A 27,622-nucleotide genomic window follows, 5' to 3' on the forward strand; every position below is an offset into this window, starting at 1 on the left:
TTAAATGCGCTAATGACGAATGAACTTACACATATGTGCGCTAGATGAAGGATGAACTTTTGATGGATATTACCTGCAATAATTAAGCGATGAGCCAATGGCACCGACGCACTTGCAGCTTACGCAGTAATAATTTATTTGCTTCTGCCTACAGTTACAATGAATTGATTTTTTTTATCTTTTCAGCCGTTTTACGCACCTGTTATAAAGTGCGATTAGAAATACGATTTAATCATACAAATGAAGCGATTTCCATGGATGATTCATGATGAACGGACGACGTGTTCAATTCAATGCATACCGTTCATTCATTGTTGAAAAGTTTTTGTTATTAGCAAGTTAGTTTACTAGAGTTGCTTGAAAATGATCATGGAATATAGAGATAACAATAAAGAGCTCGGATTTTTTACCGTCATAAATGCCGTCAATTTATGCCAAAATGGCTAGCGCCGCTGCTTGCATCATGGGAACGCGATTCTAGCCGCGTCAATCAGCTGATTTCGGCTTCGTATATGATGAAATTCCATTCTCTCACTCGCATGATAATGCTTTCTAGATTCATTCTTCGTCGCATGTGTTAATATTTGTCATTCTCATTAGATTGGAATAAAACCCGATCACATAGGAACTTTTTAATCATTGAAATGATATATCAATGTGTAGGATTTTTCCATTGCACGACGTGAACGCTGCCGCCGTCCAAACGTTGCTTGAGGCCATCGATGCCATCTTCAGAATGAGCCTCAGTGTTGCCAATTTTGCTATTTTCCCGCTAGTTCTAGCGTATTTTCAACAGATTCAGCGGGCAAAAGTGCATGTAAAATGTAGGCAAAACGATCTTTCTAGCCTCAAAATTTGAATATTTAGTCTATTTTTGCTCGATAATGCCAGGTTTTAGCTTTAAAGTCATCGAAAGAGTTGGCAACACTGGTGAGCCCTAAAACTTTTTTGTTTCTCTATGGCAGCCCTAGCACTTTCTTATACCGCTCAATTTTGTTGCCATGTCCACATGTCACAAATCGTTCCCAACACCCTCCAATCAACTTAATACAAAATGTTAGTATATTTTTAAATGATATACTACTCAAAAGTTTGAAGCTCATGACATGTGGTCTTAGGCATTTTTATTTTTTCACTTATTCCTAATCTTTTCATTAAGCGGATGGAGATTAAAGTAGATATCTTTATATACTATTGTGTTTACTTGCAACATTTATTTTTTGTTTGTTGCGACTGGGCTGTGCTTCTGACGAGGGCGTGTCTACCAGAGGGAGGAGCTTACTCCTAACTACTCCTTTGCTCCCTGCTCTCGCTTCTTATGAGGAATAACAACTTACAAGTTGTTGGTAAAAGCTCTAATATAATATTCATACAAATTAATAATAGATGGTATCAGTGACTGAATTTTATTGTGAGATTCCCTGCAGAATCATGATGTAGGAGTAAATACGTAAAATAAACTTGTAAGACGTTGGCCGATGGGCGTGGCATGGCAGGAAGCCAGAGAGTGGCGCCATCTATGGGTGGATTTGAACTCTCCGCTTCATATTCTTACTATAATTTTTGCCCACAGAATGTAACGAATGTGTTCGTAAACAAGGTTTTATGAGGGGAAGCATGGTATCATCCTAATTTACGCGCATGCCATGCATTGTGCTTCCGTTGCTTGGTCAGTTTAACGTTGCTTATTCCTGGAGCTACGCACTTTCTGCTTCGTTCGTAGCTAACGTTCTACTTCTACCTAGTCCGACACTGCGATGGTCACCTATTGCGGTCCCGTGCGGGTGTTTTTATACTAGTGGAATACGATTGAAAATGAAAGATTCTAGCAATTCAAGTTATCATTTAAATCCAATGAAAACTCGTTTTTATTCCGCAAAAGAAAGAAAATGTACTTTATATTTCGACTGTTTTTTCGCGTAAGTTGACACACACTGGCCATATGACTGAATATTCATTGTTATCTTGTAAATGTTTGCAAATAATTTGGTAACTTAGTAAATAGTTAGCGATGTCCGAGTACACGGTGGGCAGATATTTAATGGTGTGGAAGTTGCAATATTAGCGGAGTGGGTAGCAGGCGCTTGCGATTTGGTCGATGGTTTTCGGCGCTGGCGTGATGGTCTATATCTGCGACGCTATCTCTGGCGATGTGCTCTGTGGCTGTGCTATCTATGGAAATACATCCAGATAAGAGTCCAATATATGAGAATGCTCAGGGAGATACCAGGCTCTATGCACGCTCTTGTATGTGATCTATTCTCGAATAAATATAAGGCTTAGACAGCTCCGATTTGCAGCTCAAGAATGCGCCGAGGTTTGTTCACTCTTTTCAAGACACAGGCAAACGGGGCAGGAATTTTTTTCATACATCTTGGCCGAGGAAAGTTCGCTAGTTATTTACCCGGACGTTATGTGATAATCAACTTATACTGATGAAAAACCGACCAGAATGAATTGCTGATTCGCATAGCTCATTGGGTCGGAGTTTATGTCAACTACATTTGGGGTGAGTTAAAGCAATAGCTCGCACCCTTGCTCCATATAGACTCTACAAACATTACCCAGGACTTGACTTAAAAATTAAATCTTCAACAATAATGTTGAAGCTATGCTGTAAGAAAAACCCATACTCACTGACGTTACTGGACTCCTAAAACAATATCATCAGAATGACTATCTCACCATTCAACTAATTCTTTAAAAGTCATTAGGTTATTCATTCATTATTATCGCATTTTCTCATTTATGGAAAAAATGCACTATTGTGCTCGCCATGTCCGTCCGTCCGTCTGTCTGTCTGTCCGTCTGTCCGTCCGTGACTTCAAGTTTTCGTCGACGAGAAATGCGCTCTCTGTCACTCACTGCAGTGAGTACTGAGTTATATTATTTATTGCAACGCTGGTGTCTGAGTTGATATGATTGTTTAACTGTGATGCCATGTTTCAGGTGTTGGTGGAATACGACGGCCGACCTTGGGAGCGCCGAGAGTGGGTGTGCGTGTACCAGCGCGGCGGCTTCCAAGTGTTTCTCGTAGAGCACACGCTGGTCTATGCCGCGAGGTCCACGGCTCTGCACCACGTCAGGCATCAGCGCGCCTCTGCTCACCACCAGCTCCATCCTGCGCTGGTGAGCTACTGTACATGAACCTTATCATGTCGGTGCTTCTATAGCAATATGGTTTTTACTTCTGGCGTCCATGCTGTTATTACTTCCAGATCCAAAATTTATATTAAGATCACGTTTTAATTATGACCGAGTGTGTCCAGCTGCATCCTGCGCTAGTGAGCTACTGTACATGAACCTAATCACGTCCGTGCTTCTATAGCAATATGGTTTTACTTCTGGCGTCCATGCGGTTATTACTTCCAAAATTATCCCAAATTTCTATTAAGATCACGTTTTAATTATGACCGAGTGTGTCCAGCTGCATCCTGCGCTGGTGAGCTACTGTATATGAGCCTAATCACGTCCGTGCTTCTATAGCAATATGGTTTTCACTTCTGGTGTCCATGCGGTTCCCAAATTATCCCAAGTTTCTATTAAGATCGCGTTTTAGTTATGATCGAGTGTGTGTTAGACGTACAGTAACATTGAGCAACCTTCGGGAACGATCAGGATTGCGACTGTTAGACTTCATCCTTACCACCATGCTCATTTAGCAAATCCGATAGAAATTTATGTCGTGAGTTGTAGAACGTGATTGAACCTCAGCTTCCTATTTTTGCTGATTGAATTCCGGGACTGAATATCATGGTACAAGTTCCACTGCGTTTTTGGAGTTGGCTAGATATATTTAATTCGAGTCAAGGACCTCTCGACCAAACTAATCTCACATATATGAATCTTATTTTGGAAGAGAATGGAATAGAATACGCAGGATTCAACTTTTTCTTGAAAGTCAAGACGAGAAAGGAAGGGATGCATGAAATGGCCCAAATGATGGCGGATGAACGATAATCAGAGGCGGCGATCCATCGTGGCCTGGGACTGCTATGTCCCAAACAAGTACCAAGATTATCAAGATATATGAAATACTGAAAGAAAAGAGAGATTACGAGAAGTATATAGTTGAATGGACAGAAAGAGCTCATTAAATAAGATTATTTTTAGGGAGTTCAGCGGTTTCGGAAACATCATCTTCTGAAAGTGAGATAAATGCTGGTGTAAGTATACCATTGAAAATCTTGACGGCTTCTGGATTCTAATCCAAAAAACTCAGTGGCTTACTTTTCTTTCCTGTAGACGTTTGATCGATTGATCGGTCAGCATATGAAACAGCTACCTACTAGGGTATGAGTGATGTAAATTGTTTTAAGATTCACCACCGCAGCTCTGAGATAAAATTTTGTAAATATTGTTACAGTGAAATGTTGAAACCATGCGTGCTTTTCTATCATATCGTACCTGAAAAGGGAATCCGTTTTATTGCTTCTGGGACTCGGGCACGTTTGATGTGACAAGTACAGCTTCTAAATGTGTCTGTGTTCTGTATTCTATTCAGATCTTCCCCTGTAGGAATGTTATCTTTGGTTCAATCATAAGATACCTGCACTTCCCTTGCATTTGTATCAACCCTTGAATAGCAATTTAAGCAACGAGAAACCGTCCAACGTAATTAAGACTCTGGAAAAAGAGAGGGCAGTACTCCGCTCCCATTTACAAGAATAAAAACATGAAATAAATAAACATCTAGGTTATTGGATTGCAATAATTCCATGTAAAAGAAACACACATAAAACGATGTAAAAGAACTGCGGTCTCGCACCTGGAAATAGCTCTGCAGCTCAACAGCTTTAATTGTCGGCTTTACGCTCACGCGCAGGGACCCTCGGGAGACTGAAAAGGGGACTTTCAGTCTCAGGGACTGGAAAATTCGCGAGTTTTTCAGTGTTGCTCAATAATTTAGATAATATCCTCCTCATCTACTTAGGAACAAGGGCTCTTTTTAACTACTGAATATTTTCTGAGGTTTCGGAATTGTTTGACCAGATACTGTAATTAAATAGTCCACGATCCAGCATCTAATGCCTTCTTGTGCTAGAACAGTCAGTTATGAAAGAATATTATACATATGTAGGTACTGATGATGGAAGGCATGTCTATCAACACTGATCATACAGATCCTGCTTACAGATTAGTCCGAGTTACCTTAGAGTGATAATTTTGAACAGCTTCGTCATTTTTAGCGCATTTTCTCATTTATGGAAAAAATGCACTATTGTGCTCGTCATGTCCGTCTGTCTGTCTGTCCGTCCGTGACCTCAAGTTTTCGTCGACGAGAAAATGCGCTCTCTGTCTCTCACTGCAGTGAGTACTGACTACTGAGTTATATTTTTTTTTTTCATTTTCTAGGGCTTCCAGAATTATTACCGAAACAGGGGCACCGGTAACCTGGGCAAATATATATATAGTGCCGACCACAAAACCGCCAAGAAAATTGTGAAAGGTTCCACAGTAATCTATGCTTCAGCTGATAGAAATGCACAACTGATGCATGATTTTACCATTGAAATAGCAAATGGCTAGGTTCAGGAAACAGTTGCCTCCCTAGGATCCAATGAAGAAGATATCAACTTCGTGACTGACATAGATAATGTATTGATTCCCTTATTGGACCGCAAGAAGACTTAATTGGTTGATGAGTACTTAAAAATAACTGTTGTACTATCATAATCGAGTAAAACCATTGATTTAATTAGTTTGATATATAGCGTATGCGTTTGATTTTTGCGAACTATATTATCTAATGTTTATGAGAGTTATTCAATCGAACAGGACTCTTGTGCTACTTTTAAATATTGTCTATTTTATAGTTATGTTTTTTAAACTACTTATTTCCTCAATTACCTCTTTATTTATTCATTCTATTAATTTCTCACAGAATGAAGGATTCCCAATGAAAAAAATTTGGGTCACCTTAAATAGGGTACGTTAAGTCTTTGCTATAGGTGCACGTCGCGTGGCGGCTGACCGCATAGGTGTGCCTGAGTTTTATTGAGGTTTTATGGCGGTGGCAGAGGCGGGCTTGAGACGACCGCTCCAGAGGCAAGGATATTTTTTGAGATATTTCCAGACCGTAAATTTCCTCTCAAGTGATCTTAAGAACCATTTGAATGCTGCTCTTGGTTGGGAGACTCTCGGACTTAATGGCTGCCAGGGAACTTCAGTCTCTACTTTTGTTTTGATGGCGTTTTTAGCATAAGTTTTTATGCGTCGCTGTGCATTTGGCGTTAAAATTTTATTTTTCTAAATGAATACGAAGAGAAAGATTTATAGGGATGTAAAAGTATATTTTTACGATTTGTCATGACACAAAAAGAATTCTGCCCAAGTAAATGCTATTTATATTGCTTGTGTTCAAGACGAGATTTTTCATGACTCCGTGACATTGTATGTTACCACTTGTTGACATGAAAATTCCAGGTTCTGAAAGACCGTAATTGGTCGAACTCACTTTAACTGTTTGCTGTCAGATTCATACGTAATTCGTTAATGAATTGCACTAGGCTTAATGATATTGCCGATTGTTTCAGTTGCCCACTAAAGCCGGATTGCCGGCATTGAGGAAATAATGCACAACAATACTAATAAGATCACTGAGTAATTCTTAATGTTTCTGTTTATACGAGATTAAAGTTGAGTAATTAGTCGTAAATTGGGCCTTTACAGAAATTCGTATTGCTGGTGGACAACGTGGGCCTGAGCGAACATCGTTACCAGCCCGTGGAGTATCTCACGGACCGCGCCATCGAACACCTCGACCCTGATGATCTCGAGCCTCACCAGGTCTGTCCACCACTCTTGGTACTTGGTAATCTTGGTACTTGTTTGGGACATAGCAGTCCCAATACTAGGTGTGCCTTTACTAACATCTTTCTGGTAAGGGTTCATGCTGTGGCCATCGAACACCTCGACCCTGATCTCGAGCCTCACCAGGTCTGTCTTACACTCCTGCTCCAATATTAGATGTACCTTTACTAACATCTTTCTGGTAGAGGTTCATGCTCTGAGGAGTAGTGGGCTTCCTTAAACTCAGATGTGTATTCAGTTACTTTTATTAGTTTTATATATATGGCCAAGAGTAATGCGCCTCCAAATTAACTATCTAGTTGGTAACCCAAGGCATTCAGCTTGAGTTCTGAGATGTTCACTATTTTTGTAAGAAGATTAGAAGAAACAGCTTGCATGGTGTCAGTTAACTTATTTAATAACGTGGAAGTTCTTGGAATAGTTGAATGTTTGTGCATCTTTACTCCGAGAGACGTATTCACGTTAACTGTGCACTCTGGCTGGATCTTCTACTGACAAGAAGCTTATACTATATTTCGCAGATAAAATCGCCATTAAATTTATTACGTTTAATATCGGTTCAAGTACGGTGAATATTATTAATGATTCGGTTTTAGAGTAGATTGCGATCCATGGTGTTCAAAATTATTTGGTAGTTACTATAATTCTATTGGCCTTTACATTCTTATTTAGCTTTATTCTCGAAATAAATGTATTTGTCTTTCGAGTTGCTCCCTTGATTCTTCAAAGTCTTGATTCTTCAAGGTTACTTATAGTCGATGTTGTCAATCCACTAAAATAATTTTCTATAGCATCAATTTCAGATTGAGCTGGTGGTTTGGCAAAATTTTCTTTAATGAAATTCAAAGAAAATTTACACGCAGGGTAAACTCGGCAATAAAAGTCAGCACAGTGCTGAATTGTCGGCCCATCTATGCTCACTGATTAACTTTGCTTTGCTTTCAACTCATCCAAGTTCTGGAGGCATGGGATTATAATATTGAGCCTTTGAAGTTTTTTGAATAATTAACAATTGAAAGATTAGTTATTAAATGAAGCACATATTCGTACGCTTACATTTACGAACTTAAACGTTACTGTATTGATAGTTATGCGCATCGCTCTTGGATATCTACCTGTGGAAGCAATGTATATAGCGGTGTAGGTTAGCGCATAGCGTTTGTGCTTCTCCTCACTTGAAGCACTCCATCAATCACTGAGCTGTTAATAGTTTGTACTAAAACATTAGTCATGCTCGTACTCTCAGTGAGTGTTGCTTGAGGGAGTGATTATCACCTAAAACCAGCTGGATTTAACTTGTTTGCGATCACAACCAATGATCGAATTTCGCAGCGCTTTCTGAAGTAAAAAATGCCCTTGTTTGGACAAATAAATTTCTGAGATATTTCCTATTTTTAGACTGGGCTCGTTACTTTTTCCGCCTTCTTTTTTAGTCGACCTCATAAATTTTGTTAGGAGTTCTCGAGATCCGCCTATTTTGGACTCAAACCCGCCCAAGTCTGCAGGATGCATATTGCACGATGTGCACCGGCCTCAAATTCCTCCCACCAGCAACAAACTCCGCCCATTTTTACTGGAAGCCCGCCTTCACTCGAGCTGTGTTTCCATGACGACGCTTGGGAGGTTGTCATGACTACGTACTGATCTGCTTTTGTTTACAGTGAAAGTATCATGTTTTTTTCAGCCTTATTAGTTGCTATTGCGAGCTGTGCTCTTTCCAAAGACTGGCCTCGACGTATAGCATTGCCCATGCGCCTACCGGGCCACGCTGTCGACCTTGCACTCAGCTTTTAAACCTGTTACTGGACAAAAATCTTTGTCGAAATTGAGAAGCTGGACAGAATTATGCAGGATAATGAGTACGTCGACCAGCTGCCGCTCGCCACCACTAGAACCGAACCCCAATTTTTTGTTAGATAGATGAAATCGTTTTACCTCCGTTCACTTGTACCTATCTTTGTGTTCCAATGTCAAATTGCAAGTATTATTGCGTAAATTAATGCAAACAACTGTCATTTTGCATTATTTGTGAAATTAATCTCATCAACGTGCATCTTTCCAGTCTGTTTGTAGCTGCACCAAGACATATTCTATAGGTGTATCATTGCAGAATAGATGGACACACCATAAATCTCGCTTCACATTAGGGTACAATTAACTGCGTATTCATATAAGGTCTGTATAAATAGCGTGTGCGCTCTTTACAAGTAATGCAACGGTCGATGTGTGAGACTGCTGTTGCTTTTGCCATGACGATACTAACTGTGTAGAAAATTTAAAAGAGGCCGTTTATATCACAAAGACAACAAAAAAAATTAGACCTGGCAAGCACAACATGGAGTGAAGTCTCAACAACGTTTGACTTGACGTGAACTGCGGACGAATTCCCGAATCAATATTTCTATAAGTTATGATGTTATCAGAAGAACTGGAAGAAGAGAATTGCATCACTATTGAAGAAGGCCGACCTTGCTTTTTCTCTAGAGGTTCCGAATTTGAGAATATCTCCTTGTGCGTGTTGAGGACATCTCTATTTTTTAAACTTGTTTATTGAAGCTGAACAGCGCTTCGCTCTGCCACCTTCGTCGCCGCAGAACATCACGCAGGAGATCCTGGTGCTGCCGTTGTCATGACGACCGCATTTCCGCGTACAAAAATATCAGCTTTATTGCTCTCTGAATTGACTCTCATCTCGTAAATTATTACTCTAAAATCATGGAAACTTGTGAAGGGATTTTGAAAGTTTATCATCGCACCATTTATTCGCAACCTGGTGCGGATTAGGACAAAACAGAAATAACTAACTAACGAATATCGTTTGCGCAAAGAACTATTTTTCTAGTGGCACTTTTCTGCGTCCCCACGGAATTCGATGTTGATTTTGGGTGCAAAGTTTTGTTGAGGATAATTTGTGTGTACTCAGATCGTGCGAAAGGTTGCTGGTACCGGTATTTATGCAATCGAATCACAGTAAATTCCGAAAGTTATTTAACGAACGAATTTTTCTTTCTCTCAAAATTCATTTTTATATGTCACTTAACCTGACTTTTTCAGGTCTGTAAGAACTTATTTCTCGTGGTCATTTAAACTTCGAAAATTTTAGAGTTAGCTCACCAGCCTCTTAAGAATTATTGTGTGCGTCACTTTTGTGTGCGTAATTAAATTAGGTGCACGTAGCTGATCAATGCTTGACTTTCTTGTGCGTAATCAAATTAGGTGCACGTATAGCTGATCAATGCGTGCGTCAAGGTGAGGTCTCCAGCATCAAGTCTTCTAATTCTAATGTTAATCTTCTCGGACCTTGGACGCGTCTTAAAGTTATTATCGTCTCATGCGAGGCCTTCAACACAAATCAATAAATTTTAATAAAAAATTAGGGCATCTGCATTTGAACGGCTGCATGGTAGTGCCCTTTGGTCCCCAGTTGCTTTTTGTCAGCATTTAACTAGGATATAAAAATTTAATTGTGCTCTTAAACTATAATACCATTTCATTCTACTTGAGGGCACTTGCAATAAAAGTATTCATCGAACTGGATGATGTAAGTTTCTTGTATGCTACGAGACGCACAGTATATGGCGGCACCTCTCAATCATTGCTATGTCGTCTGTTTTTGTTACGCCAGCTTCCCATAATGTATAGATTGCATGGACTTGACAGGGTTTGCAGTCCTTCTGGAACAATGATTGTGTAAATATTTTTCCTTTAGATAAAAAGAAGAAAAAACTTATTCAATGTCAAGCGGCTGCTTTTCGAGCTTTTGCTTGCTAATTACCCTGCTTCCAGCTTCTATTTATTTTTGTTATCGTTTTCTCGGGCTCGCTTTATATATGGATCCTAGATTCTTGGACGCTATTCAGAGAAGTAGTTGTCAATCTTAGGATCGGTTTAGTTAATTCATCTAATCCTTTTGTATGCAGCCTAAACTATCAGGTTTAAAAAATTTAGATCATACCAACATTCGATTGTCTGAATCGTAAAACAGTATTATTCACATTACAATTTTTTTCAATTACTACTTGCACAACAGTATGTAAAATTTAGCTCTACAGCGGACGCAAATTGCTTATTTATGATCGCCTTAATTTGTTCAATGATGCCCAACTTCTCACTGGAATTTAAGATATGAAGTTAGTACATAGCGGTTGATTGACGTCGAAAATAGCTATTGGCATGTCCGAGACGTGCGCGTATCAAATGTAAGCGCCGATTTATGATACCACAGCGTCCGCAATGAAGTTACACTTGGAGAACGACTGCAATCCAGGCTCGTTTAGGAGGCAGCGTTTGTATCTCTTGCACAATCAATTTGGTAGAACTGGGAATTCTTTTCTTCTTTTCAGAATTCTAAAGATCTTGAGCTCGAAACGTGCATGAACTACCTATAGTATGGAGCTCTACGAGTTCTTGCTTTTCGCAGAAGACAATTTTCTTAAGGTTTCTCAGCTTAATAATGCCCTTAAAATCACAGTATTGAATGCTGTCCTCGGTTGATTTTGTAAACTAGGGAGTTAAGTGAGAAACCAACGGTATTTCCTCTTCTTTTTGAATAGCAAGCATGGTTGATCCGACTTAAATTTTTACTCTCATTGATTTTGCTTGTTTATACGCTAATAGAGCCTAATTAAATTTCTTGGCAAAGTTATCATTCGCAATAAAACCTTAGCCATCTATCGATTTTCCAATCAAATTGTAAATAACAGAGTTAAGTATATAGTCCATAAATTAATTTTACTGTTTGTCTCAATCCTTCCATGTAGGCCCTCTAAATCCATGGGTAATTATATATTTTGGTAATTGGTCTAAAATTATGTCTTGAGCAGGCAAAATCTTATGCACAGGTGTAATAAAATAAGTTGCTCTCTCTGCTGCTGTAGAGCAATAATAATTTCGAGTACTGATTGATTAAGATTCCACTCCACGTACTGCCATTGCTAAAGTCGTGCCTTGCAAGGAATTCTAAAACTTATTTATTCTGAGGTTTTACGTTTTGTAAATCGCTACATTATAAATTCTACGTTACGCCACACAAATTGAAAATTGATTACCATTTAAAGCCAATTATTGCTCATTACTTTACTCTAATATTGTCATTTTTAAACAGTAATTTTTTAAACCGCGCTCGTAATTGAAAATCGAGGTTGCCCGTTTCTACGTCGGCATGCGTTAAATAATGGATCAGGTCCAATGGCAGATAAATCGCGCTGCTCTCTTGGATAACTTCCTACAAACTTCATTGAGTTTTATTTGCAAACTTTTGGAGACTCATTCCTCTTTGGTGGCTCCATATCTCTGGTCGGCCAGCTGGCTCGGCTCCAAATAACCTTTCTGTCGTCTTTTCCTACCAAGAGGCCATTGCTGTCGGCCCAAATAGGAATTGATTGGTAATTTGTGTCGGGTGCTCTAGGCCGATCACTGCGACGTCGGCCCTCTTCCTTCCTCTGCCCTGCCAAAGAGTCCTGGACCTTGTTTCATTTTCATTGCAACTTGAGTCTGGGTGTGTTTGCCTATTTTACTGCATTGCAGGTCATGCAAATGAGCCAGCAAAGAAACACGAGAATCGCAGGCTGTCTGCTCAAGACGAGGCTGCAAAAGTGCGGCAACGATGTCGGAACGAACCAATTCAATTTGATTTGAGTTTGATTAGTTTACTTAGCATTCAAATTGAACCTATACGTTTTATTTGCAGGCATTGTAAGACTTTATTACTCTATGGAAATGCATTTTTTCTAATAAACATGATTTTAAAGAAGTTAATATCGTCTTTTATAGTGCGTGAAAATGCGAACATTTTAAGAGTTGAATCTACTCCCTACTAGCCATTTTGTGCTTGAGTGGCTGAGTGGGAAGTTTATCCTGTATTTTCACACGCGAGAGGCCCTTCAAATGTCGTTCCATGAACTGAAACCAAGATTCTATTATCACATCCGACACATGCTGAGTGTTCACTTTAATTTTCCCACACGTGATTCAGAGTGTGGTGCGTATTCGATGGCAACCACTTACATTTTTTATCGCGCGTTATTGCATCTCAGCTTGCAATAACACACGTGTATAATATTTATATACCTGCTGAATTGAGAGGTGTCGGAATTAACAGAAAATTTATTATATGTAATGATAGCATAGTTTGCAATATTCACTGTTTGAGGTTTCTTCGTCTTGAAAACTGTTCCTTCATGTTTGCATCACTTTATCGAAAGAAATATATAGGGTTATAGCGTATTTCACAGGAAATAAGACGAGGCTTATGCCGAATTATTGGAATCCTACCTGCACACTAAGTTAACCTTTACCGCCTGCCATGAGTAACCGGAGCAACATTGCCACATTCCTACTTCCCAAAAAGGATACGTTCTAGTGAGCGCAAAATGACTTGCACTGATGGTTGCCGCCACGTACGACAACTTTAAAATGTTCTCTGTTGTGTACAAACGTAGTCAGCTTGCTGCACTCAATAGTGTACATATAATTTAAGTTTAAAGTTATGTTCCCGGAGAGTGACACACGGCGGTAGAAGGTTAATACGACAGCACCTCTCTTAGGGTACCCACACAGTGAAAGCAGGTTTTCCCGTGCGGGCAACTTGCTCCAACCTGCCACAAGACTGAACATAGGATAATAATGTAAGTGTTCACAGTGAAAACCTGTACGAATAGGCTTCTGTATTCTATGGTTTCAGGCGCCAGCCTGAGCAGGTAACCAGCACGCTGGCAACCTGCTTTCACTGTGTGCGTACCCTAACGCTCGGTTGTCTGACACGTGAACAGGAAGGCAGCGCTTGCATCTCGCCATGCCGTGGCGTGCCGGAGGCCGAGGCTGCGGTGCGAGCTTGGCTGGCGGAGCAGGACGGCCAACGCATCCTCGTCGACACGCCTTCTGTACTCGTGGGCTTCAGAGTGCAGGTCTACAGGGCCGAGGGCACCACGCAGTGGTACACTGCAGTCATCGTTAACTACAATGACACTACAAAGGTACTTGCTTCGTCACTAACATAGATGAAACTAGTCATCGCCACTCTTGTAGGTTGCTAAGATAAAATTTGTATAAATATGTGAGGAATTATATAATGTAAGTATTAGCAATAAATCAGTCAGAATAATGAAGGAATTGCAATTAGATAAAAAATTAGCTAATGGACAGAAGTTACCGACGATGTTCTGCTTGCAGGAGCTGACGGTGACGGACGACACTGTCCTGGAGGAACACTCTGAAGATCCCTGCCTCCTGCAGATCAGGCTACTGGGCGAAGGAGGTTAGTAAGAAGTATGAATAAATACTAATTAGCCTTTTGAGGTATGCTCATTGTCGAGACCAAATTTTATCATTTCATATCGGCTAATTCTTTTAAATCATGAAGGGAACTAGACTAATGTCTGATAATATGTTTAGAATAATAACACTTTCCAGTTAAAGATCATATTTTTTATTCCCGTGTCTGAGCTGATTTTTGGTTCAAATCGCAATCATGATTTTCAGTTTCGAGTTTTCTGAGACGAAGCTTGGCTTTTATTGGTAGTTGAGGTGGGGCCATGTTTATTTTTGAAGTCACTATGCATCCGAATACTGACGTCCTTGGAAGCCGTTTATGCGATGCCACTGACTTAGCGATTTGTTCATGCGTTTTGCCTACGTTAAAGCAGCCTCCAGCATCATCAGCCTTCCTGATACAGCTAAGCTTTGCGTTAATTGCCTGGAAAATTAGTCTTCGTAAATAAAATCTCGAGTCCTTGAACATAATACCTCCACAGCCTTCCATGTCCATGTTCTTGGTCAAGGCCGTCGTGTGGCAGGAAGCATTAACGGCTTTAGCCGCCGGCCTTCATCTGCCCAGCCTCGCTAAGAAACGCTGCCATATTTATGGTGCTACCAAATTTCCCGAACTTTTGCATTCGATATTACCTTATCTTTTTAGCTCCGCTGGATGTTCCACGTTCTTTATGAAATTGCGAGCTTGTTGTCCTTTGTGCATTTTTTTTTACTTCGCTTATTATTTCGTTTTCATAAGGTATTTCATTGTTGTTCACTGAAATGCTTGTACTGTAGTGTTGAATAATTCATTGATTTTTCCTTCGCCTATCATCGAGACTATTTTTTTGTCATCTTCCTCCTCCGTATCCTCCATTTTCTCAGCATCTATACGACCAGCCATTACATTATTATACATTATTTGCCTCAATATAGACGACCAGCCTGTGTCCTTCCCAAGTATATTTTTGCAGTCAATCGTAGAAACAGTTGCTCCCTCTGACACGCCTAAAGGTACAGCAATCCACTTCACAGCTGCTCTCTCATGCTCTACATCACTACTTCCCCCTCCGCCCTTCATTGAGAATTACCTGTCATGTGCCTCACATTCTCCCAGCAGGTGCTTATGGCTGTTCCCCTAACGTCCCCATCACACATAAAGCCCTCATCCTCTCTCCTCTCATTCCTCTTGCATGTATACATCCATTCACACCAAGCGTCGCCGCTCTCACTGATCAGTGGTTCTCAACCGCCACCATCTACATAGATTCATACTTTGGCCATGTTTTCACTACCAGGTAGCTTGCAGTTCATAATACATGTTAGTAGAAGAGGCAGACTTTAAAGTCAGTTGAGTATACAATAATGTTGCATTAATGCAGCACGACACTATTTCAGAAATTTTTCCTTCAATGTAGTAAACTAAAGAGGAACTGCAGATGAAATACATCAGAATAAAATTTTTATGATTTAATTCCCTCGTCAAGTTCTTGATTGAAAAAATTACGGAGTAGTCGTCGGTCTTCCAGCCAGTCTTTCTGTCGCGCAGGTTTTGAATAAAATAATACCGATAATGCGTAGTATATATAGCAATGCAATTAAAAAAAATTCAGCGTTTGAAAACAATCGTAGCTGTCAGTCGCTTTTTCTGCGCTCACAGAAATTTTGGACGTAAACGGAATGACGCCGTCCTCCTCCACATCCAACCTTATACATTCTGAAGCATTGTAGCATCAAGTTTTTTTTTTCATTTTAAAAATTAGACTTACAATGGACGATGTCAGCTTGCGTCATTTCTCTTATATTACTCTTCGCTTCCCCCTCGGGCATTGAGGCAAATCGTATATTTTATTGTACTGAAATCCGGCTTTTTATAACTGCAGAGAGGAAAGTCCAATTTGTTGAAAGCTCTTGTGCTTCCGTAGGAATACAATTGAAGTGCAAGCTCTGATTTTTATCTTAAAATAAGATGTATTGACTATTATCGATTACATCATCGGACGTCCTTGAAGTATTGAGATGCTTTGAAAGAAGTTTGGAAATTTATTGACCATTATTCTGTGCAACTATTCGGAATGAAGCAGGAAATGGATGTTATTCCTTGAATCGAAGGGAACAAAAATGAATCTGTTTTTATGTACTGGATTCCAAACTTTCCTTGTTCGAATAGCGCTGATTTTTTTAAGGGAGAGTGTGCGAGATTCAGCCGTTTCTCCGCTGAAATTTTGAATAATGTTTGGTGTTGTAAGCCAATGCACAGAATCTTATTGGAAAGCTAAATAAAGCCTTCTGAAATGTTGATCGTCTTTCGTTTGCTATTGTTGATCGTCTATTGTTCGCTATTGAATGTTTTATTGGCCAAAACTGCTACCGATGTCGGACCCGTATTACTGCTTAAATAATACGTATAAAATAGTGATAATAACCTCTGAACAGAAATATACTTAAATCAATTTTTTCAGGTTTGATTACGAGGAAATATTGTGGTGTTTTTGAAGACTTCATTCATGCTTCATTGTGTGCGTCAACGAAGGCCTCCCTTGAGATTATTAGAATTCAATATTCCGATCATTCAAGGCGGTCACTTGACAATGTCTACTTTTTAATAATTTTTAAATAAATCATTTTCTAGATGCGTTTTTGAGTAGAAAGTTGTTCAGTATTCTTAGTTTTAGTTTCGCAGTTTCGTGACCGTGCGAGATTGTCTTTATTTGATATGCCTAAATCTCTTGGTTCGTCACTGTTTTTGTTTACCGAAATTTCATTTATGAATTCGAACCTGCTTTAAGACGTAATCAATATTTCTGTTACTAATTTTTGTAGTAATGATGGCGGTGTTTTTGACCTACAGTTGTGGAGAGCATCTTGAGAGGCGAGAGCGTGGGCATCACATCTCGCCGGTCCCGCAGCCACGCAGCCCTGCAGGCCTCAGGGGTGAGCAGTGTAATATCTCTTCACCTTTTCTGTTTATCAGTCTTTGGTAAATCTTCCGAACGGATCTAGCTCCCAGCCTTCTTTTTCTAACAAATTCATTCTGACGCTTGTTTATGAGCTATTTAAATGATACATTTTGTTAGTACCGTATCTCAGTTAATGGGAAAAGCTTTTCCATTAAATAGAATTACTGTAGAAGATTCGTTGAATAGAAATGAAAATAATTTAAGTTATAATTTTGCACGTGATACTATGTAAACTATTTTGATTAGTTCTTTATTCCTTTTGGAAGTTTCGATTCCTTATAGTAAACTCCTGCGTTCGGGTCCAATTTCTCTTCATTTAACCACTTTAACAAATTTCTTTCACCACTGAGTGGCCCAGTGGTTAAATAAGTTCAGAGTACCAGGATTGGAGGAGAGAGGGGCCAACGGCCTAATAAATGCTAAAACCGCTATTATTATGATATTACTATATTATTTCAGTTGTATGTTCGTTCCAGTCGTTATCGTGTAGTCGTGGCCGACATATAAAGAGGAATTTATTTTTTGCACGTGTGCCATGTCGCTCGCGCTATTTTAGAAATGCAGTCAGGTTTAGATAAGCAAATTAGGCAACCGTTAACGAGAATGGGCGCGTATGACTTTTTTAATTCCCGTGCAGAGCAGTAGATACAACAGCAAGTCGAGATATCGTGATGCGAAAGTTAAGTTTCTTCTACTTTTTTCTGCATTGATTTCTGCATCGTTCCACGATCAATCGAATTCCTATTAGTTTATATTACATGTGCTAGAACCTAAATATTTTTCTTATTAACGTAAATCGCATTCATAAAGAACGAGGCCAACATTCTGGTGTAGCTTTTCTAGCGAAATTTTCTCCGTTAACCTATCATGAATTTTTAATTAATATCTACATATTTACCTTATGTGTATTTTTTCGGTTGGAGGAATTTGTTTTATCGTGGTAAATAATTTCGCCTGTAAAAAGTATTTCGACAATACATATAATTGCAGGCTCGTGTTAAGTTTTATTGTGAATCTTTTTTGCCTCGTCACACTCAATCGCGGTTCCTCTCGCTGAACATTACCGCCTTCTTTGCAGACTTCGAGTTAATCTGACGACGTCTTTTCATGACATTCTTTCGGAAGTTGAACTGCTTTAAACGCGGCCAGTTTTTTGTGCGAAGTATAGACCTCAAAGTTTGGTCTCGTGCCGAAGTTCAGGGTTAGTCGGTCTTCGGATATGTAGGTCGACTGAAGTTTCTCGTGGGGATCTCAATTTGGCTTGTTTTTGTTTGATGTCTTCACCGAAGTTTGGTTAGCTATGCGGTGTTTCAACTTGTTACGTTCTTGGAAATGTTATTACAATTGTTGTTTTATTTCTTTGCACTCATAATTTCCTCTTCGTCGAACAAATTCCACGGACAATAGTTCCAATGTTCAAGTAAATATTTTGAAGAACCTGTTCTCGAATTAATAACATATAATATTATAATAAATTAATAATAACTTGTTATCATTGAATTATTTTATTATTAGAATACTTATTTTTTAATATTTATTTGTAAATTTTAATGTAGCAAATGAATCGGTCATATATCGTTGGAAATTTTCCAATTGAATTTTTTTATGGACGTGAAGCAGAGGCAGAGATGGTTCACAGGACACATTTTACGGCCGGTAAAAATTATTTTAATTTAAATGCATGTTTTAGGTTTGAATCCTTGATCCTGAAGTCCTCTGCAGTGCATCGAGTATTTCACGGTACACAAGTGCAGCCTGTGTTGACCATACAGTTGTAGCCTGTGTATGATAGTTCTCGATATGCTTTGTTAAGTTAGTGCCTCGCTACAGCGCAAGCTTATTTCTGTTTAACTCTGTTGTCTTTCTCTGTCGGCTATTTCCAGCAACAAAGAACCTTCTTTTCATAGGAGAAAATGTACTCCTTTTTTCCAGCGGTGATAGCCCTCTCGAGACCAGGAACAAGGGCCTATCGGAGCGCCGCTAATAAGAGAAGAATTTTTTTATCGCTCAGTCAAGGGAATATTTACCTTCCTGACACGAATATTAAGAGAGTTTGATATATCGCCGAAAATTGCCACTAGGCGTCGTGAGTTTTCCATTAACCTCCAGATTAAGAGAATCTGGTATCATGAGAGTTTCATCACATTTGATTTGAACGGGGTGCGAGTGCGATCGAGAAAAAATATAGTAAATGATAGATGGAATTGTTTTACTCTTAGATGTTACTCACGCTTATCTAACAACTGCCAACTGAGAGCTGGCATCATCAATCTGGTAATCAGTTGTATTATGGGAACCAATAAGCAACCGATGTCTTCAAAAACCCCTATCGAGATTGCTTTTGGATTGAGAGTTAGACTGGCTTTATGCAGTTAGTGTTAGATGAGTTATTAAAATTTTTTTCCAGGTCACAGTTTCAGGGACTGCTACTGGTCGAAGGGCCTTGGTTTAACGAGGCCTTTGTTCCAATGTTTCTTCTTTGAAAATCTTGGCTCATCTTTTGGATTCTAAAAGTTATCTGTTGGATCTCTCAAATAAGAAAACTTTGTAAGAGCAGTCGCTTGTTGCCCCATTATCGCAAATTTTTTAATTCTTTTAATTTCATGACTTTCTGCTTCGACGGCCGACGCATTCTCGCAATTCTCTTGCTCCTTTGATTTTTTCTAGTTTATAGTTTGAATGATCTTGAGAATTAGATTGAATATTTACGAACAATTTTTGATTCGAAGTAGTTTTCTAGGAACACGTGCGCCAGCTCTCATATTCAGTTGTAACGCAAACGTTCATTGTTGATGCTGTTATGCTTTGTCTCGCACTCGACAGAATTTTTTTCAGTAACTAATTGGTCTCTTATTCATTGCTACGAAAAAAACTTTTTTATCGGTGTTACTTACATTTTTATTTGTCGCTTGCTGTCGGGTTTATTATATTTTTATTGTCCTGTTTGTTAATCATCTATACTGAGTGAACACTGGGGGACGTAGCAAGGAAGCGAGTGCGAGGTGTAGGAGGCTGGAGTGAGCGGTCGCGCTTTAACTGGAGAGCGTCATAAACTGTGCCGCGTGCCGGGGACAGCAGACCAGCCTTTATGTCTTATATCTTCCATGTTGGGTCTCTTGAACTATTGATTTATATTTCTTGATTTATATATATAACTGTTGATTCTTATATCTTCCATGTTGGGTCTCTTGAACTGTTTATTTATATATCTTGATTTATATATATAACTGTTGATTCTTGTATCTTCCATGTTGGGTCTCTTGAACTGTTGATTTATATATCTTGATTTATATATATAACTGTTGATTCTTATATCTTCCATGTTGGGTCTCTTGAACGGTTGATTTATATATCTTGATTTATATATATAACTGTTGATTCTTATATCTTCCATGTTGGGTCTCTTGAACTGTTCACGCTCCCCACACCTTCATTATTAATCCCTTTCTGCTCGCACTACTCAGGCTTATTACTCATACTGAATTATTTAATGAACCTATATGTCTCTGGAAATCTGGGTGTGCGTTTTACTGTTTTATCACCAGCTGTTGCTTGCATCATTCAGTTTATGACCTTCATGTGGCTGGAGTTCCAGACTCTGTCGAATATGCGACACTTAAGTAAATTAATTTATGCCCTTGCTGGCGTCAGTAAATTTACGGCCTGAAAATTCTTAGACGTCTCAAAAAATTTTTTTCTATCATTGCAGGGTCGTCAAATTAGACGAGACGCGGCATCTCGTCAGAAAAAGACATCAATAGCCCGACCTCATAATTCGCCCACTTCTTCTCAGTCGTCTCTTCCACCCTCCAGCTCCCCTTCCTTGAGTCTCAAGATTACGACTGACACTATCAGTAACAATAAGCTTGATACCGACGCTAACTTGCCTGTATCCAGGGTCGAGTCCCGAACAATAAGTAGGCTGATAAACATTAAGAACAACATCAATATTAACCCTACGGTAACTCTGTCCGCTGATCTCAAAATAGAAAACTACACAAACATCAAAACCACTAATATCAATAACAACAATAATAATAATGATAACAAGAACAATAATCGGTCACCTAAACGAATAACAGATGATCAGAGAACTAAGTTCATATCATCACGAGGCTATAATAGCAGTCACAATAAAACCCGTTCCCAGTCTCCGGCAATATCCGAAGACACTTCGCCTGCCACTCCGCCCGCCGAAATTTCCCCTTCCGGTCCTTTGGAAGACCCGTTAAATTGTTCTTCATCAGAGAGCTCCTCCGACTGCCCGACGTATCCAGACTCGCCAAGTGCTCACATCTCGACGGACGAGAACATAATATCACTCGCTGACAACCCGCTGCCAACACCTCCTGCCGAGACCACGCCTGGCAATATCGCTTCAACTACGAATATCCTCGAGCCTTCACCGAGTGTCGGTGGTAAACAGGGAGATGCGTCCGCGCGGCTTGTTTCGCCCGTCAAATCGAGTTCGAGCGACGAAGATGCAAGATTCGACGCTCTTTGTTCAGCAAGAAGAACCGCTCAAACACCTAATCTTGAAAAAGATTCTTCTTCAATGCTTAACCTTGAAAAGAATTGTCCATCGGATAATGTCGAGGATGAAACTGCAAGACATTCTTCGATCCATGCTACAAAAATTAAACATGTCGTAAATTTAGAACCTTCTACTGATAAGTTCTCCGATGTTAACGTTTTGAAAAATTCTAATGAAAGTATATTGTTAAAAGGTAATATTAAGTCTACCATTAACGTTACCAATAACGATAACGCATCGTTGAATGAAGATATAGTCTACTTGGCATCTTCAAAGTCGGTGAATACGTCGACTGTACAGAAAACTCCACCAAAATCCAAGCTGTCAGCTTCTGCTTCAGATTCCATCCATAGACATTCTATAAGTTCATATCCACCAATTTCACCCGTTTCTATGTCGCCACCCAACAAAAGCCGTAGCAATTCAGCAGAAAACGTTACAAAAGTAGCCACTTCATATTCGTGTTCTACGTCCACGCCAAGTCCCACAAGATCCACAGATACGCGACCAAAGCACAACACTTCGCCTCCTCTGAAGCCATCCCCTCATCTTCAAACCTTACCGTCGCGACCCCCACAAATCAACCACGGTTCCAGCTCATCCTCGACTCCCTCACGTCATTGCAAGAGCAAGGCGAGAACTTCTAGTACCGTCCCATCGTCCCATCATCGCCTCGATGTTTCAGGTAAGTTCACATTCAATCCATTTCAATGCATGTTTAATGTATAAGTATTGACTTGTTCTTGATTTTTGGCGCTATTCCAGTTATAAACTTATGTTAAGCCATCACTACCTTGCGTATTTAGCAGACAGAACGCTTTTTGATCTCATTTCTGACTTTTAGTTGTGAGCTGCAAAAGCTGAGCTGTTTTTTATTGCATTCAATTCCTGAGAAGTAATTAAACCAAAGTCGTATTTATTTTTCGAGCATTCCACTTCCACTTTTATAATTAAACTTCTGTGATCAAAGTTGGCAACAATTTCCTTGTAAAATTTCTGTAAAGTGCGTCGGTGCACATATGTTCTGAAGAGCTCAGGTGTACGCGGAATGTGCGCAGGTGTTTCAACACTTGAATCTGCAGCTCTTCGTTGCACTATAGAGGAGCATTGAACTTATTTTGCATTAACAGTGTTTGCGATCAATAAATGTATAGCTTATTTTATTTCAGATTTTTCATGTTTTAAAGTGTGTGTTAACGGCGAAATTGTAAATATTTGTTGTTTTCTCGCAATTACAAGCGGGAAAGCAGTCGTACTCGTGCCGTTATTTGATGTGAGTTTTCGTTGTTAAAGCAAGTGGAAGTCAAGTCAGCATTGCCGGCGTGGCATAGTGGAAGTCTGCCTGCATATTGCCATAAAACTCTGCTTCAGCAATCAAGTCTAAGTGGCTGCATGAGGCCGTTTGCTCTGTTGTCTTATATACTTGCGTTTTACTTCTAGCTGAAAATGTTAATTACTGTGAATGACAGGGTGAAATCTGTTTATTATTTTCAATTTTAATTGCTGATTACATATTCAACGATTATTTACTTATTCTCGATGGAAATTAATTATATTTCGCTATTTACTCTTCAGGAGAATGATATATTTGACTCTTTTTTTCTCGTTGTTTATTCTGTTTTGATGAGCGAGCAGATCGATCAGATTCAATCACTTATTTGCTGGACTTTTTTTACACGATTTTAGCGTGCATACGTAAGCTAACATGTCCCGACAGGATAAAATAAGATCAATTTCGTCTTTCTTTTCATTATTTATTTTTTTGGTAAATAGAACATGCTGGTATCTAAACTTCTATATGGCCTGAGGATTTACTTCTACCATTATATCGTTTACATTTTTTTCCATTTACGATAACCTATGGAAAAATTGCAGAAATTTTAGAATTTTGTCAGGCGCATCGAATATTTTATAAATTGTCCATAAAATCCAGTTGCGGTTTGTGATATGTAATATGCCTTATCCCACACCATAATCAAGGAAGAACCAGTTTTTTATATCGTCGTGTTATCGCTGCTAAAAATTCAAGCCAATGTTGAGGCTGCTAAAAATACATTGCATTGCCTTAAATTAGAGAGTAGAAGCAGTCGTTGCCTGTGTTTTTGTTGGTTGCTCGGCGTGCTGCTCGGGGCGGATCTGCATTCCGTCCAGACTCGAGTATGGAGCGCCGCTCCTTAGTATCCTTCATGTCTATATGACGTGCTTCACTCGTATATAATAATGAATGTCTTATTATTATACATGTCTTACAGACTCGCATCCTTCATGTCTATATGACGTACTTCATCTCGTATATAATAATGAATGTATTATTATTCATTATTATACACGTCTTACAGCCATCTTATCCTTCATGTCTATATGACGTGCTTTATCTCGTATATAATAATGAATTTCTTATTATTATACACGTCTTACAGCCATCTTATCCTTCATGTCTATATGACGTGCTTCATCTCGTATATAATAATGAATGTCTTATTATTATACACGTCTTACAGACTCGCATCCTTACATATTGTTCACTCAAGCTTATTACTCAACATCAAGTTCCATAAAAATATGTACGACCGAAGTCTAGACATAATCTGATGTAGTGTAATAAAAGTTTAGTTGATTATATTGTTCGCGAAAACAATTATTCACGTCATGACAAAACCATTAGCCACGCAATGAGTCGTGAGATCATATCATATATATATCATAAATTTTCATATGTTGCCATAAATTTTTCTTATGTTGGTAACTTCGAAAAGAAAGTTGAAGGGCCATCATATTGAAGAATAAATTCCAATCATGCCTATAAATATAATTGGCAATGCCGTCATTAATTTTACATTTGCGTGTGATAATGTAATGTATAACAGGCGCTTCACTGCCTCACTATAACTTCCCTTATACTGAAGTAAATGATGGGTCGTGGTGTCCAAAAACTGACACACTTTCTGCCCGTAGCAATGATACGCCTTTTAGAGTGGGTCACGATGACTCACAGAAAGACAAGAAGTGCGTCAATATTTGGACAAAATCTGGCTCACTTCTCTGAGTGATAGACGTTTGGGCGAAACTAATACGTGCCCTCGATCGCTTCTGAAGGTCACTGCGTTGTCATTTTTCATTCGAGGAAGTTACAAAAAACTCACCTGCGGGCTGATACAAATCGTACTGTGCAAGATCACAAGGAACTTCACATGCGAAAATTGATTTTTCGTCTCTTTTCCTTATTGGTTAAGAATAATAATAGTGGCTATGAAATTGATTTGAAGGTAATATTAGACTTGAGTGCGTAGGATTGTAGCGATCGTTGTTATTGCATCTTTGTGAATATTTTCATGTCTAATGAAATTTTCATTACATTGAATCCATATGGATTAAATCAAATTCCAACAATCAATTTATTCGCTCTTTTATGCTCACTCTGCTGACACTATTTTCGTCATTAGTGAGTTTTCAGTATATTTTAGAGCAGAACCATGATTCTCACTATGATTTATCTCATGTTATCTATTGGGCGTAAATTTGTCGTCTGCATTATTTATTTACTAAGTGAAACTTGGCCGGCAAGTGAGTACAAGTAACTGTACTTATTTCCTCCGTGTCACCGTCGCCATGACCCGCTGAGTACCGCACAAGTACTCATTATCGAGACGCTCGCCCAACCCGGTAAAATCCAGCTAAACTCTTGCTTACGTTGAAGCTCGTTTGTTTACGACGTATGCTTCCTTGAAAACAGGGTAAATGAATCATACATGCATGCATTCCTCGCCCTGGCCTCATGAGGATGAGTCATGCAGCTGCGCACATGGACAACAGCATCTCGTATGATGATGCCGCCCTTACCCCTTGTGTATGAATTTATGCGACACATTGATGGGTGAACATTTCTCGCGATTGCTTGTCCTCTTGATTGTTCTGTTGATGGCGATGCTCTACACCACGGCTTATATGGTTGGAGTTGTTAGCATGTTTTTTTATTCATTATGACATTACTCTGCCTTTAAATGTATTAATCGTAAATGTATAATAAATGGTTGGGTTCGTGCGTGGTTGTATGTTATAGTGGATGTTTTCCGTGATATTTTCGCATTTTTAGCGAAGGAAAGTCTTCCGCCACGGATTCGTATTTTCGATTTTTCTGCTCAACATCCTTTCAATTTTTGTGATTGTTTAGTTAATTGGATTGTTTACTATCTATGCAGGGGATTTTTGTTGGGCGCATTTTTTCTCCGCGTCATTGCGTTAAGAATGTGACAACACAGCAAGAAAAGTACTGCTTATCAATCTAGATTTATTCCAAAGATGATATAAGTTTCGTCGCATAATAACATGAGCTCAGTCAAGCTGCTCCTCTTCTATTAATCTACGTGGAAATCATTGGAAACTTACATTATTATATATTTATATGTAATATTAAAATATTAATATAATATTAATTTTCTTATATTTTAGTTCCAAATATTGTATCAATTCAATTCTTATCGGGCACGCTGTGGTCTTCTGGTTCTGCACCGGCAAGATCAATATCTATATACTTAATGGCAGGATTGCATGCATGCTGGATAATCCAGTATGCAATCCTGGATGACTTGCATGCTGAATGTCACAAGGAACATGACTTAATTACTTGGTATTCTTTGTGAGTGCACGTAGCAGTCCCAGGCCACGTATCAGCGTGTGTGGACCACAAGACGGTTATAATGGAAGAGTTGAAAGTTATTGTTTTTCATTGTTTTGAGCACATAGAGTTCTCTTGATTACGAAGAATGTTTTAATACATTTTTGCACGTCCTACACGATCCTGCTGTGTGGTGTCTAACGATCCTGCCGAAGTAACAAAATGTCGATTACTTCTTTACGTGTTCTATTCTCAAATTGTTTTATTTCATCTTGTATATCTGGCAGTAAAATTATTTCACTCTCCATTTACAGTTCTGATGACCTAATAACATTGTCTTCTGTCCTCGCTTTGAATTGCTTACATTGCTGCGGTTCATATTCTTATGAAAAGGGATGGCTTTAATTTGTATCTTCCGAGTGTCTTCTACTTTAGAATATTTCCACGTATGATTGAAATTATTCTTGTCTGGATGCTTATGATGCCACTGAATTGCTACCCTGCGAGAGCAAACGCTCCGTGCCCTGAATAAATCGTGTGGTGGACCACGGTGCTTCGCTGTATACGTGTACCGGTTCCGTATCGCTTGTATCAGTTCAGTGGCAGATTCACAGGCTCTCATGCATGCTAATGAGGCCCAGCTACTTAATGCCGTCTTATCGAATTGCTGCTGCTGGCCATCTTTCTCTATCTTGCTTTATGTCTTTCTCATCTTCTCTTTCTGCTGAGCTTCTTTATTGACTGCTTGCCTCATACCTCGTGGATTTTCTTCTATATGTGGTTGAGTTTTTGTTAGTTTTGTTCGTTGTTTTTCTACCTTTTTTTTAGTTATTTTTGTGGTCACTGTATTCTGGTTTGTCTGCAACCGGCTGTGCATCGACTCCCGGTTGTGCCCACAAATGGTTTGGAAAAAATATAAGAGATATAGATGACCTTCTATCATTCGAAAAGAATTTTTCTTATCTGATCACTTGCAATAAATTTTTTCTTATCTCAAATTACGAGATCGACCATATCTTGATATCGGACGCTAATTAGCATAGTAATTAAATTCTTCCGGCAACAAGTAGCAATTCTTAAGTATATGTGACTTATCTTTCAAGTATACTGTATGTGTCTTATCTTCTTTCGACAACGCGATTGTCATGAATTATTTTTTCCTCTTACATAGTTTGCAGGATTTTCTCTTTCAATCTAGTTTTTTGATGTTTTTGGTTGTCGTAATTGCCCTCCTAGTTAATTTTTAAAACAGCGCTTGGGCTGGAGGCTCAAGGCTAGTGGAGCCTAATGGGAACAGAGCTGCATGTAATTGCAGCAAAGTAGCTAGGTTATGACTAGCCTACGAAGCGTTACTAGCTGAGGGCCACATTTGCCCTCCCATGCAGCCTCTGCAATCACAAGCTACGTTGCCGGGACAGAACGAGCGGCTTTATAAAGACACAAGTCTCAACT

The 27,622-nt window shown here is 39.1% G+C and overlaps 1 protein-coding gene across 1 annotated transcript in view; it reads left to right on the forward strand.

Moving 5' to 3' along the window:
* Positions 1–2,011: 2,011 nt before the first annotated feature.
* The window catches only part of LOC108672465 (probable JmjC domain-containing histone demethylation protein 2C), a 133,368-nt gene continuing 107,757 nt past the window's right edge, over positions 2,012–27,622 (forward strand). Inside the window, exons 1-7 of the mRNA XM_018160132.1 lie at positions 2,012–2,026; positions 2,950–3,129; positions 6,673–6,789; positions 13,584–13,787; positions 13,984–14,068; positions 16,913–16,995; positions 20,731–22,240. Of these exons, the coding sequence (XP_018015621.1) occupies positions 2,012–2,026; positions 2,950–3,129; positions 6,673–6,789; positions 13,584–13,787; positions 13,984–14,068; positions 16,913–16,995; positions 20,731–22,240 (2,194 nt within the window). The remainder of the gene's footprint in view (positions 2,027–2,949; positions 3,130–6,672; positions 6,790–13,583; positions 13,788–13,983; positions 14,069–16,912; positions 16,996–20,730; positions 22,241–27,622) is intronic.

This window comes from Hyalella azteca, unplaced genomic scaffold (assembly GCF_000764305.2).
Source record: "Hyalella azteca isolate HAZT.00-mixed unplaced genomic scaffold, Hazt_2.0.2 contig7236, whole genome shotgun sequence".
Taxonomy (NCBI): domain Eukaryota; kingdom Metazoa; phylum Arthropoda; class Malacostraca; order Amphipoda; family Hyalellidae; genus Hyalella; species Hyalella azteca.